This window comes from Bufo bufo, chromosome 7 (assembly GCF_905171765.1).
Source record: "Bufo bufo chromosome 7, aBufBuf1.1, whole genome shotgun sequence".
Taxonomy (NCBI): Eukaryota; Metazoa; Chordata; class Amphibia; order Anura; family Bufonidae; genus Bufo; species Bufo bufo.
This window is the reverse complement of record NC_053395.1, coordinates 170,412,177-170,424,921: the sequence shown is the minus strand read 5'-3', so window position 1 is coordinate 170,424,921 and position 12,745 is coordinate 170,412,177. Positions and strand designations below refer to the sequence as shown.

The 12,745-nt window shown below is 41.7% G+C and overlaps 1 protein-coding gene across 3 annotated transcripts in view; it reads left to right on the top strand.

The window, feature by feature from the left end:
• The window catches only part of LOC121008996 (UDP-glucuronosyltransferase 1A1-like), a 148,665-nt gene that overhangs the window by 38,947 nt on the left and 96,973 nt on the right, over positions 1–12,745 (top strand). The window contains exon 1 of one of the 3 annotated variants that reach the window (XM_040441860.1): positions 912–1,794. The exons of 1 other annotated variant lie outside the window; for it this stretch is intronic. In XM_040441860.1, the coding sequence (XP_040297794.1) occupies positions 940–1,794 (855 nt within the window). In that variant the 5' untranslated portion in view covers positions 912–939. Of the gene's footprint in view, positions 1–911; positions 1,795–9,856; positions 10,751–12,745 lie in introns of those variants that run through there. One more of the 3 variants, XM_040441856.1, reaches the window with a different exon arrangement.

Sequence of the window (12,745 nt, the reverse complement as noted above, 5' to 3'; positions counted from 1 at the left end):
AGGGGACCTCCACACAGGTGTGGAGGAACCCATTAAAGATCTATAACTAAGTACCCGCATCAGATGTTATGCTACCTTTGCACTTGGACATGATGGATCACATTTTAAAAAGTATGGAATGAATGCTACATTTTATTACATTTTGGAGTTCTGGATTTGCTCTTTTTCTGAATGCATAGAAGACCCACATGAATTTCCATGATTTCTGTGCGTTTCGGCACCCAAACCGCAATTTCTAATTGCGTTTTTTTTTATGCAGAATTTCTGCAGATCTCGCCCTTCATTTGAAGAGTGAAATCCGCAGCTAAAACCGTAAACATAATTGACATGCTGCAAATTTGAAAATCTGCATGGCAGTTCTATGTTACAAGCAGCGAACACCCACGATCATGCGCAACCCAACAAATTTATTATAATTTAGGCTAGAAATTAATAGTGCAAATCTACCCCCAGCTCAGAGCTGGCATTGCTTTGTATTTAGTTGTGTGGATTGCCAAAAGTGGAGCGGTAAGCCTTCTAATAAATTAGGTGCATCTAACTTCAGTGGGCTTCTTAGTAACACTGGCGTTCAGTGTAGTGCTATTTTTCCGATTGACTCCTGGCATTTATGCCGGAAAGTGGCTGGATCACTGCTGGACACCGTTATAGCCAGTGGGGATCCGGCAGTGAACAGTAAAATCCGGCAAGCTGTTCCGGCACAACCTGTCGGATCTGCTGCCACATATATGAACATACCCTAAGTCTAATCTGCCAGCATGAACTCTAAATATGGCCCTGATTAATGATAGTTTTCATACCGAAAAGATGTAAAATATTAACAGTGAGTTAACCAATAACTTTATTTGACACATTTCCAAGCAAGCCTACTAGATAAAGCAGGTCATCAAATATAATCCAAAAAGTATAGCATCAGTTCCTAGATGATTCACAGCACCAGGGATGATACTATCATTGTTATCTAGGGCTGCAGCCCTGGCGATCATATTATCCATTTTGACACAAGCTAATGGGGGCAAGCTTCTTGTCGCTCCTATGGATGGTAGCCACTGGCTCAGCATGCGTCCTGTGGCGGAGAAACTGGCACAGAATGGACATAAAGTTGTGGTTTTGATGGCTGAAAGCAGCTTAAGTATGAATGGATCTGATCTATATACTTCCTTGACCTACCCCATCTCATACAGCAAAGAAGATTTAGTATTACGCGTGGAAACGTTTGGAAGTGATCACTTTATCCCATCTTACTTCCCTGGTGTCACTATTACAATGTATAATAATATGCAGGAAATATTCAGGATATATGGTGATATTTGTAAGAGCTTATTATCTAATGCGGAGTTAATTCAGAATCTCAAGGATGAGAAGTTTGATGCTTTGATGACGGATCCATTTTCTATGTGCGGCCCCATTTTAGCTGAATATCTTGATACGCCCACTGTGATGTTTTTAAGGGGAATGCCTTGTTCCTTTGACTACATCAGTGGCCAGTGTCCAACTCCTTTATCCTATGTGCCTAGAATTTTTACTCAATACACAGACAAGATGACGTTTGCTCAGCGTGTGAAGAATGTTCTAGTCAGAATGTCGGAGCTTCTCTATTGTAGACTTTCATATTCGTCATGGCTGCAAATGGCTTCAGATTTCCTGAAGAAAGATGTCACCGTTGAGGAGCTTCTCAGCAGAACTTCCATCTGGCTCTTGAGATATGATTTTATTTTTGAATTTCCAAAACCTATAATGCCCAACATGGTGTTCATTGGAGGCATCAACTGTAAACCGGGAAAACCTCTAAGCAAAGTAAGGCTTATCATAGTTCATATAGAACTATTGGAAGAATTGTTTATAAGTATCTGCCCATAGTATATTGTAATGATAGCAATTCTAACAGGAATGTATTTTAATTTCTGTGGTACATTGATTATCATCATAGTTTACTGTGGGAGCATACAATTATTTTTATGTTCTAGTTATATACCAGAAATATTTTGTTCACTGTTGCCTTAACTCTTTTACAACATGTGTTTTGTACCTTAAAGGGGTTGGTTACCTGCAAAGGGAAGCATAATTACCTGCTCCTTCAGGCTTTTTTTAAGGTGTGGTGTGTGTGGATAGTGTGGGAGCTGTAGAATAGATGGAGTGGCACTGCAATGACGAGTAAATCCCTTTTTTTTTTTGAGAAAACGTCACCAGAGTACTAGGGGGAGATATATACGGCATATACTGCTGACAGTGGTGCTCAGCCCAACGTGTAACTAGATCGTTACTATTGCGATATACTTGTGTAAAAAGAAGACAAGGGCGGCACTCACCGATACTTGCAGAAGTGGTTTCTTTATTCCATTTCGGTATAAGGTAGGGAGCAGACTACATATATGCGTGCATCAGCAGGATAAGGCATTATCTTCTTTTTACACATGTGTGTGAATAGTGTGTCAGCTATACGGTGTGTGTGCGTATAGGGTGGGCATTCCAACTACGAAGGGGCATAACAACTGTTATGGGAGCACAGAGGGCATATCTACTGTGAGGGGCAAAATTAGAGCATAACGACTTTGAAGGGGGGCACAGAGAGGGTATAACCACTATGAGGGGGCACAGATAGGGCATAACTATCGTGACGGGGGCATAATGAGGGCATAACTACTGTTATGGTGACACAACTAAGGCATAACCACACTGAGGGGTGCACAATGTGGGCATAACTACTGTGAGAGGGCACAATGAGGGCATACCTACTGTGAGAGGGAACAATGTGGGCATAACTATTGTGAAGGGGGCACAATGAAGGGAAAACTGTGAGGGGGCACAATGTGGGCATAACTGCTGTGAGGGGGCACAATGTGGGCATAACTACTGTGAGGGTCACAATGTTTTAAAGTATGGTGGGGGTGCCAGAGAAACCTTAGGCACGCCACTGCGCCATGCATCATGGCAATTGGTTACATAACATGAGGGGACAGGTCACCCTCAAAACATGGCCAACCCCTTTTTAATAACCAGGCCATCTTTTGAAAGAATCGTGATTTTCTTTTAATGACATAGAAGAACCTTAAAGAGGTTGTCCGGGCTTTTACCATTAATGACCTATCCTCAGGACACCCCGGCTAATCAGCTGTACGAGGAGACAGCGTGTGCAGTGTGCACTGCGCGCGCTGTCTCCTTGTACAGCTGATCAGCGGGGGTGCCGGGTGTCGGACCCCCGCCGATCTGATATTGAGGAAAATATCTTTTACGGACATGATTTATTTAGTATATGTTAAATTAAAGGGGGAAAACAGCTTGGATAATGTGGCTGTGCTGAGTCTAGATAGACCTAGAAGCTTTGACGATCATGTGAAAATGGTGCTGCCTTTGCTGTATGCTGTATGAAGGCAGAAACGGTAAAAAGAATGTTTCTGCCTTCTCTACTTGGATGCCAGTCTCTGACAGACAAGCGCACAAGCAGCTGCTTGATCCTCCCTGCATCGAAGGCTTCTGAAAGAAGAAGCTTGCCTGCCATAAACACATGCATGGTCAGTCGTTTAAGGGTTAAGGTGTTCATTTTATGTTATTAGGGGGCGTATATTTTCAAGAATAACTTACATATATGTAGTGAGAACAACATTAATGCTTTGAGAGCAATAGGGAAGATATTATATACATTTGGTAATTTCGTGGTTGTGGCCTTATTACACTTTATCTGACAGTAGCACTCCCCAACCATAAAAACTTACCATAGAACAAACAGCCAGGTCATCTTCTAAATACTTAATAATAATCTTAATAGAAAAATAAGGAAATAAATGTCTCACTTCTTGTTTTGACCAATGTAACATCATTAAAATGAATCCTGCCCCTATTGCTATATCTATTTCAGTCCCTTCCAATATGCATTTTCAAAACTTGGAAATCTGGAGTGAAGCTCATGAACATACCTAACAATGCCCACTTTGCCACTAACTTTTCAAAACTGGTGTAAGTGGTGTGAAAATGCAAAAAGTTGCTAAGTTTTTGCACAAGTAACCTGTTGCTGTAAAGCCTAATTTTGCAACTTTTTTTTTTAAATATTCTTTATTTTTGAGTTTTTGTAAACAATACATCAAAATCATCAAAATGCAGGAGCACCTCACATATGAAAATGGAATAGACAGTACCGCATTGACAAAGAAAAATGAAAAATAGATCGTAATCTGCGAGATGTATATCAGTGACACTCCCTGCTCCATTAAACTAAGTATATTTAACAAAACATACAGTATCGCTGTGTGTACAGAAGAGAAAAACAAGTAGGAAAAAACAAAGAACTTTTGCAACTTTTTAAAGCCAGAATTCTGGAGTACAGAGTGTGATAAATTCACCCCTCTGTCTACACATTTCTTGAGAAAAGCACTAAGGGAATGTGTCATCGGAAAATGACCTATTGTTTAAATCACTTTTTTATGTTTAACATATTTTGAAACAATTTTTGATAGTATTATTTTCCATGGCACTATCTATATTTAAACAAAAAACATAAATTCCTGCAGTTTTTACACTGACCACTATATATATAGTAATATATATAATAATTGGCGTCACTTCTTGGTCTGTACAGATCACTTTACCGCAGTTATCTACCATTCTAGACCTGTCTGTAATGATAAGGAGATATCACCTCTGTGTATAGATAAGACAGGATCCAACATTCCCAGTAGGTGATTGTCACATCTTATCTATTCTTTCCTTGTACAATGACGTCTCCACAGTTCACAGAACATGCCCAGAAAACTGTACCATAGAAGTCAGTGAGGTCCCTCCTGACCATCGTGTCTATGGTCCATGGGGCTGCCGTAAAGCAATTTTTTAATGCGGTGTAAATGCTGTTAAGAACAGCTCAGGCAAGATGTCTGCCCCCATAATCATGTTCAGGGAAAAAAATAAAAAATCTGTAATCAGAAAATAAAATCAGATTAGAAAAAAGGGATATACAGTATGTCACTATCTGGTTTTAACTGGCAGATAACATTTTTGGTGATACATTTCCTTTAAATGGTGTCTCAACAGATAGTCTTAGCTCTACTGTGCCATTCTGATAGCGATCCACGACTCCTTTATAAATAATATTGTCTGTTTGAATTAAGGAAATTATGCCATTAGTAAAATGAGAGCAGAGTCATTGTTCTCATTGTACAGAACCTCAATGCTCCATTCACTGCCCAGCCCTTCCCTCAGACCACTGATTGACAGGACCAGGCCATAGGTATATAACCTCCCCTGTCCCTGTCAATCAACAGTCTGAGGGAGGGGCTGGGCAGTGAATGGAGCAGAGCTTCTGTGCAATGACAGCAACAGTGCCACAACAGTGCATAAGAGTGGCACAGTTAGAATCAGGTGGACTAAGGGTACTTTCACACTGCCTTTGTGGTGCATGTGGTCCGCTGCCGACATTCTCCATTGTATGCATTTTTGCTGGGAATTGCCGCTAGCAACGGATCACATGCGGAGGAATTGCTCCCCGGTTATAAAGACGCTACAGGTTTTTGAGCGTTTCCTCCCATTTAGGCCACTTTATTTTAGTGATTTTACTTTCACACTAGCGTTTAAAGTTTTCCGGTATTGAGTTCCGTCATAGGGGCTCAATACCGGGAAAAAAAAACACTTCAGTTTTGTCCTAATGCATTCTGAATGGAAAGCATTCCATTCAGTATGCATCACGATGTCTTCAGTTCAGTCAGTTTTACAGTATTTTCTCTGGCCGAAATTCCGAAACACTTGCCGGAATGCCGGATCCGGCATTATTTTCCATTGAAATGTATTAATCCCGGATCCGGTACCAAGTGTTCCGGAAAAACTGATCCGGTTTTCCGGTCTGCGCATGCGCAGACCATTAAAAATGTGGAAACCATAAATACCAGATCCGTTTTTACGGATGACACCGGAGAGACGGATCCAGTATTTCAATGCATTTGTCAAACGGATCCACATCCGGATACGGAAACAAATGGTATCCGTTTGCACATGGATTTCTGCATCCGGCAGGCAGCTCCGTGTGAAAGTACCCTAGGCTAAGCCTGTCCGGCACTATGCTTGGTTGCATAACAATGTATCTGTTGACAGGTTCCCATTAAAAGTTCAATTTTTTTCAAGAAACTAATTATGAATTATTAACCAAGTGGTAAAGTAGAGGTACTCTATTTATGCATTGTACTACATAAGTTCTTTCCTGACTCATCACCTTTCTGCTGGCGATATTCTCTCATCTCAGACATTAGTGGGATATCACTAGGATATGCCAACAACGTCCCAAAGGTGCCACCCACACCTATCTCTAGAATTGGATGCAGCAAAGTGAATGGAGCACAGTGGCGCATGCGCGGCCACCCTCCATTCATTTTTATGGAAGTTCCAAAAATAGGTGAGCGCTGGCTTGGCTATTTCCGACAGTCTTATAGAGCTGAATGGAGCAGTGGGCCCTCTTGCGTAGTGCATTCTCCATTCATTTCTATGAGACTTCTGAAAAACTACCATAGAAGCGAATGAAGAGAATGCCGTGCATGTGCGGTGTGCTCTCACTCACTTTGGGGGCCCCTTTCTAGAGAGAGGTGCGGGTCCCAGAGGTGCTTCTCTCACAGTTAGGCCTCATGCACACGGCCGTGTTCCGCGGCCGAGAGCGGTCCGTGGTAACACGGCCTGGATTCCTGTTGAGAGCAGGAGCTCACGGCGTCATTGGTTGCTATGAAGCCGTGCGCTTCATGCCACCGCTGCACTACAGTAATACACTATACGAGTGTATTACTGTAGTGCAGCGGCGGCATGAAGCGCACGGCTTCATAGCAACCAATGACGCCGTGCGCTCATGCTCTCAACAGGAATCCAGGCCGTCTTACCACGGACCGCTCTTGGCCGTGGAACACGTCCGTGTGCATGAGGCCTAAAGGTGGGAAGTATGCAGAAATACTTCTGACTTCAAAGGTAGGTTGGTGAAGATCCATATAAAATTACCAGTACTCCTTCACTTACTCAACATAGCCAAATCATGTATCCCCCATCTCCCTCTGAAGTTCTACAACCTCTCTATTATGCAATGGTTTGCTATTGAGATTCACAATGCTATACAAGGAGTCATCTACTATTTTCTCTCTTTTTTTTTTTACTTCCTTCACCCACCCTCTTTTCCCTTTTCATACTGAATATTTTTTCCTCTAAAATATCTTCTTTGGGCTCTTTCACACGTGCGGATGCTGTGCGGGTAATCTGCTGCGTGAAAGAGAGCTAAGCCCCGTTCCGGACAGCAGAGACACGGAGCATTAACATGATTGATAATGCTCTGTGCCTCTCTGTGATCTTTTTACTACAAAATCACAGTGAGATAAAATTGTCACTGTGATTTTGTAGTAAAAAAGGTCATAGAGAGGCACAGAGCATTATCAATCATGTTAATGCTCCGTGTCTCTGCTGTCGGGGCTTAGCTCTCTTATACGCAGCAGATTCCACGCACGGGATCTGCTCGTGTAAAAGAGCCCTTATTGTTATAACTTTTACCAGCTTTATGTTATGTACAATATACCAATTACTACAAAGAAACACACGAGAAAAGAAAATGTTAGAATAAATTGTTTAATTAAGGCAGTGTTCAATCCATTCTTCCTTTGTGCACTTTTTTAATATTTGCCTACATTTACCTTAATATTGTATTTATGAACATTTGAAAATTAAGAAAAAAAATAAGGAAAAATATAAAGAGAAAACTCATCAGCAGTAATTGTCTTTGTGCAGGACCATTTTCAAAACCATTCACATTTTATATTTTTTTAATTATAAATACACTCTACCGCTGTCCTAAAGACCCTTTTAATACATTTTTATTATCTATGTTAAAATCTAGGTTTTAGGTTATACAAACTGTGCATTGCAACAACAATGAGTTAACCATTACACCAATCAATTTTAGTTGGCGATAGGAGACCCTAGGATGTCCTCAAAGTCCTCTGTCACATATTTTATTGAACTTTGAACAGCACTAAAATAGTTTAACCAGAGCAGTTTTGAGCTTGAGGACATTAATTATTTTTGTTAACCAGAGCATATTGAGGCTTTGTTTTCTCGCGGGGTGAGTTGTATTTTATAAATGTGCCATGCTGAGGTACTTATAAAGGAATATTTTAAAAATATTTTTATTCTGGAAGAAATGAGAGCATTTCTGCTGCAGTTTTAGTTTTTTCTACCTTTTTTTATACCATACACCTATCCTCGTAAATTTATTGTACAGATTGTTATGACCAGGACAGTAGGAAATAGATGTATCCAACCAAGACACCCACACTACACTTTGCAGCTGATTTCTTTCAGCATCGTCACTCACAGTTATCGTGATGCATTTTGGTTTTATATGGGTCTGTGTCAAACAGGCTCATAGAAGCTCATTGTGGGCCGAAATGCGACTCAAAATAGTGGTCTTTTGGCCTCCGGTGGGCCAGTATATGTCAATATACTGAAAAAAAGGAATGGAATGGTGTAGTAGACTACAATTTTTCATAGAACGGTGTACAGTAAAAAAAAGTGAACCACTCTGGGTTTGTTTTCCTTACAATGGAACCCTATAGTCGACGTATCCCACTCTGAGCCTATACAATGGGATACACTACAGCCTTCCATTGGAGGTATATGTCAAGCAAAGCCTGAAAAAAAAGTGTATGCTTTGGTCAGTTAGTGAGTTACATGATGCTGATAGTAGTGCAGGTAATCTGGTTGCCATGTCCTTAAGTTATAAGTCCATTCTGGTCCTCAGCTTTACCACGTAACCATCATTCGCTGGATTGTATGACAAGACCAGAAGTCCGTTTCTCTGCCAATTCCTAGGAGGCGCTCAATCTGAGTGTTGTAGAGAATCTTACAGGGATCAGAAACCTTCCGCACTCCAGCTGCTGTGAAACTACAGCTCTCCGCATGCACAATTGGCTTAAGGGGGATTCTGGGAGTTGTAGTTGCAGAATAGCTGGAGTGCAGGAGGTTCACTCCAAAAGTCTGGAACGGAGCTTATAACTTACGAATAAAACTATTAGTAAGCAGATTCCCAGCACTACTATTTACATCATGTACCTTACTAACCGACCAAAGGATAGATTTTTTTGTGAACGATCTTCTTTATTATGCAGGTTTTACCAGGAATTAACTAAGCAGAGTTTATTCCAAAAGGTTGTGTGTGTCAGTGGGACTAAAGGCAAGTGCTTATCAGGGATGTGACTCAGCATTGTACATCTGGCATCAGACCAGCTTCTTACCTGAAACCTGAAAATCTTCTGTATGTATAAATAATTAGTCTACCAAAGCTTTTACGCTTGCTGAGGATTAAATATCTGTTGGCCAGGAGGTAGACCACCGCAAATCTATAGAAAATGATGTTACAGATGATAACTCAAAGGTTCCACCTATTATCACATGCGCTAACATACATTTGTGATCTTTACAGCCAGGACAAATATAGAGAGTCCAAACCTACAGTTCAGAGCTCACAGCGTAGTGCCCTAGTTTATGGCTTTGTGATGTAGTACAGGCTGTTACATGTTAAAGCACACCCTTTGCAGAAAAGTTTCATTTTGTGGGAGATACAGAGAAAGGGCATGTCTTCAGTTGAACTGGCTTTGGTTCTCATTACTACTATTGTATTGATAACTTCTGGACATATACCGTAGCATTTATTAATGCCTGGAGAAATCTCGGGCCCGTAGATGGCAGACGTTGGCTTAGCATGCTCCCTGTGGTGGCTATATTGACACAGAAAGGTCATCATGAACCTGCAGTTCAGAGCTCACAGTACAGTGTCCTAGTTTATGACTTTGTGACGTAGTCCTGGCTGTTACATATTAAAGTACAAATGTTCAAAAACTCTTCGGAGAAAAGCTTCATTTTCTAGGAGATACAGAGAAAGAACATGCCGTCAGTTCATCTCTCCTTGCTTCTCATTACTACTATTGTATTGATAACTTCTGGACGTGTAGCATTCGTTAATGCTGGGACAATCCTCGTGGTACCTGTAGATGGCAGTCATTGGCTTGGCATGCGCCCTGTGGTGGATATATTGATACAGAAAGGACATCATGCTGTCATTCTTGTACCAGAAATTAATTGGCATATAAAGACATCTCAAGACTGTGAAGTTAAGTTTTACCCAGTATCTTATACATTTCAAGAACTACACGATCATTTCTCTGCCTTCTCATATGAGGCTTTCACTCAGAGGCCTTCACTGGAGAAGTTCTTAGTGATGCAAAGACGGATGAAAGAGGGAGCAGCCTTTATGCTAGACTCCTGTGCTCGAATGTTGAACAATTCCCAGCTGATTCAGTCCTTAGAGGCGATGACCTTTGATGCTGTCTTTACAGATCCTATGCTTCCATGTGGTCAGATACTGGCTGAGCACCTCTCTTTGCCATCTGTTTTTTTCTTACGTGGCATACCATGTAATCTAGACGCTAAAGCTGCTAAATGCCCAACACCATTATCATATGTGCCAAGCATGCTGACCAGCTTGACAGATCACATGAGTTTCCCTCAGCGAGTGAAGAATCTCTTCTATGACCTGACTACACATGTTATGTGCAATATAGTTTACTCTCCCTACGAACAGCTGGCCAAAGAGTTTCTCAAGAGGGATGTAAGTTTGCAAGAAATTCTCAGCCATGCGGCCATTTGGCTGCTGAGAATGGACTTTGCCTTTGAATTTCCAAAGCCACTGATGCCCAACCTAATCTTAATAGGAGGAATCAATTGTGCTCAAAAGAAGCTTCTAAATCAGGTGTGGATTGATTTTTTTGTATATTGTTTATTTGTATCCAGAACATTTGCACATTTGTTAGTAGTTTATTATCATGTCTTCATTTTTAATGGTTTATGTTTTGTAGCTGTGTGATTAGAGAATGGTGTATTTGGTCAGATGAACTTGTCTTTTATTCAGTATTGTTAAAAGCAGCAAAACAAGCAGTCAGCAACATTGTAACAAAAACACTCCTCTATTAGATCGGTGGGGGTCCTACCTCTGGATCCCCCACTGATCACGAGAACGGGGGCCCCATACCCCCTGCAGCCCTCTTGAAAAGAACAGTGGCAGGTTGCACATGCGCTTGGCTGCTCCATTAATTTCTATAGGAGTCCTGGAGATAGCCAAAAACAGCATGTGTCACTGTTGTTGGTCAGCAGCAAATCCCTGTTTACACAGAGTGATGTGCTGCTGATGAATGAGGATTTTATTTGTCACTAAAAAGATGCAATTCACCTGATGAATGAGCGTTTGTTCCCTAATTGGATGATATGCAGTACATTTTCATGGGGAAATTATCAGGTTCAAGTGTTCATATGGACACTCATCTCTGGTAATAGTCCTGATCCTAGGCTCATGAAAATGGAAAAAAACTCACTGAAAAAAGTGGCCTAAATGGGTGGAAATGCTCGAAACCCAGACACTGTAGCATGTCTATAACCGGGGAGCAATTGGTCATGAAAATGGACCGTAATACTGAAAAGGAATTTTAGTATATTAACCTGCTATGAGCAAGCCAGCCTTGTATCCTACCATAGTGTATGAAAAAGTGAACACAGATTTCTTTACGCAGTGCCAGGGTTTGGGGTGGCCCCAACAGTAGGCTGGGTCCCCTGGACAACGTCGATGTCTTACTGCTCTCTGGAAGGGATGGTAAGGTGTGGTGCACCCAATGGGAATTAAAAAGGATCTTTCATGTTTTTTTAAAAATTCTAGATAAATACCTTTACTTGCGGGGTACTTCCTGCCGATGCTGCCACCATGCCTGTTTTTTTTTTAAATATCGCTCCTACGCCCTGCTGTGCCCCCCTGCAGTTTTCCGCTCAGTATGTTAATACTGAACATTGCCACAGGGAGGAGGAGACGCCAGGGTTTCTCAATGGGCGTTTCCTTCTCCCTTGCTGTGCCGTGATCCAATCACAGCGGAGAGCATCACAGCCAGGGAGAAGGTGTGCTTTTTTTTTCTCCGTGGTTGTGACGATCTCCACTGTGATTGGATCGCAGCACAGTCAGGGAGAAGGAGGCACCCATTGAGAAACCCTGGCGTCTCCTCCTCCTTGTACCGATGCTCAGTATTAACATACTGAGCGGGAAAACTACAGAGGGGCACAGCGGGGCGTAGGAGTGATATTTTAAAAAAACAGGCAGGGTGGCAGCATCAGCGGCGGGTACCCCGCAAGTAAAAGTATTTATATAGAATTTTAAAAAAAAACATGAAAGATCCTCTTTAAGTCCAAAGAGTTAGGGTCTGCAATAAACCAGTGTGCTTCTTTACAGGAGGGACTCAAGTGCAAAACAATACATGCGAGGCACTGGGCTGGCTTCTCCAGTCTCCTCCCAGACAGAAGAAGGGTTTGATGCTGAGTAAAGACCTAATCTAGCTGTCCCTCTCTTTCTCTCAGAAGGCTGGTACACTGGCCAACGGCTGGAGGCCCACAGTCTGTGGTTAAGAAGTCTGGCATGAGTCTCTTCTTCTAAGCACTGGTCCCTAACTGCTAAGGGCTCTGACTGCTCTCCTTACATACTATTTCTAGCTGAACTAGAACCTTCTAGTGGGAGGAGTGGAGAAACTCGGCACAAACAGTTACAATGTTACAACTCCCGTCTGTCATAAACTTGCATTAGACCTTCAATAATACTCAATGGCAATGACACAGCAGTTTCCAAACAAGTCTTCAGACATAGTAACATAGAAGTACCTGGCATTCAAAAGGTCAGTCTGTCTGGTTTTGGTCTTAAACATTGTCTGACTTC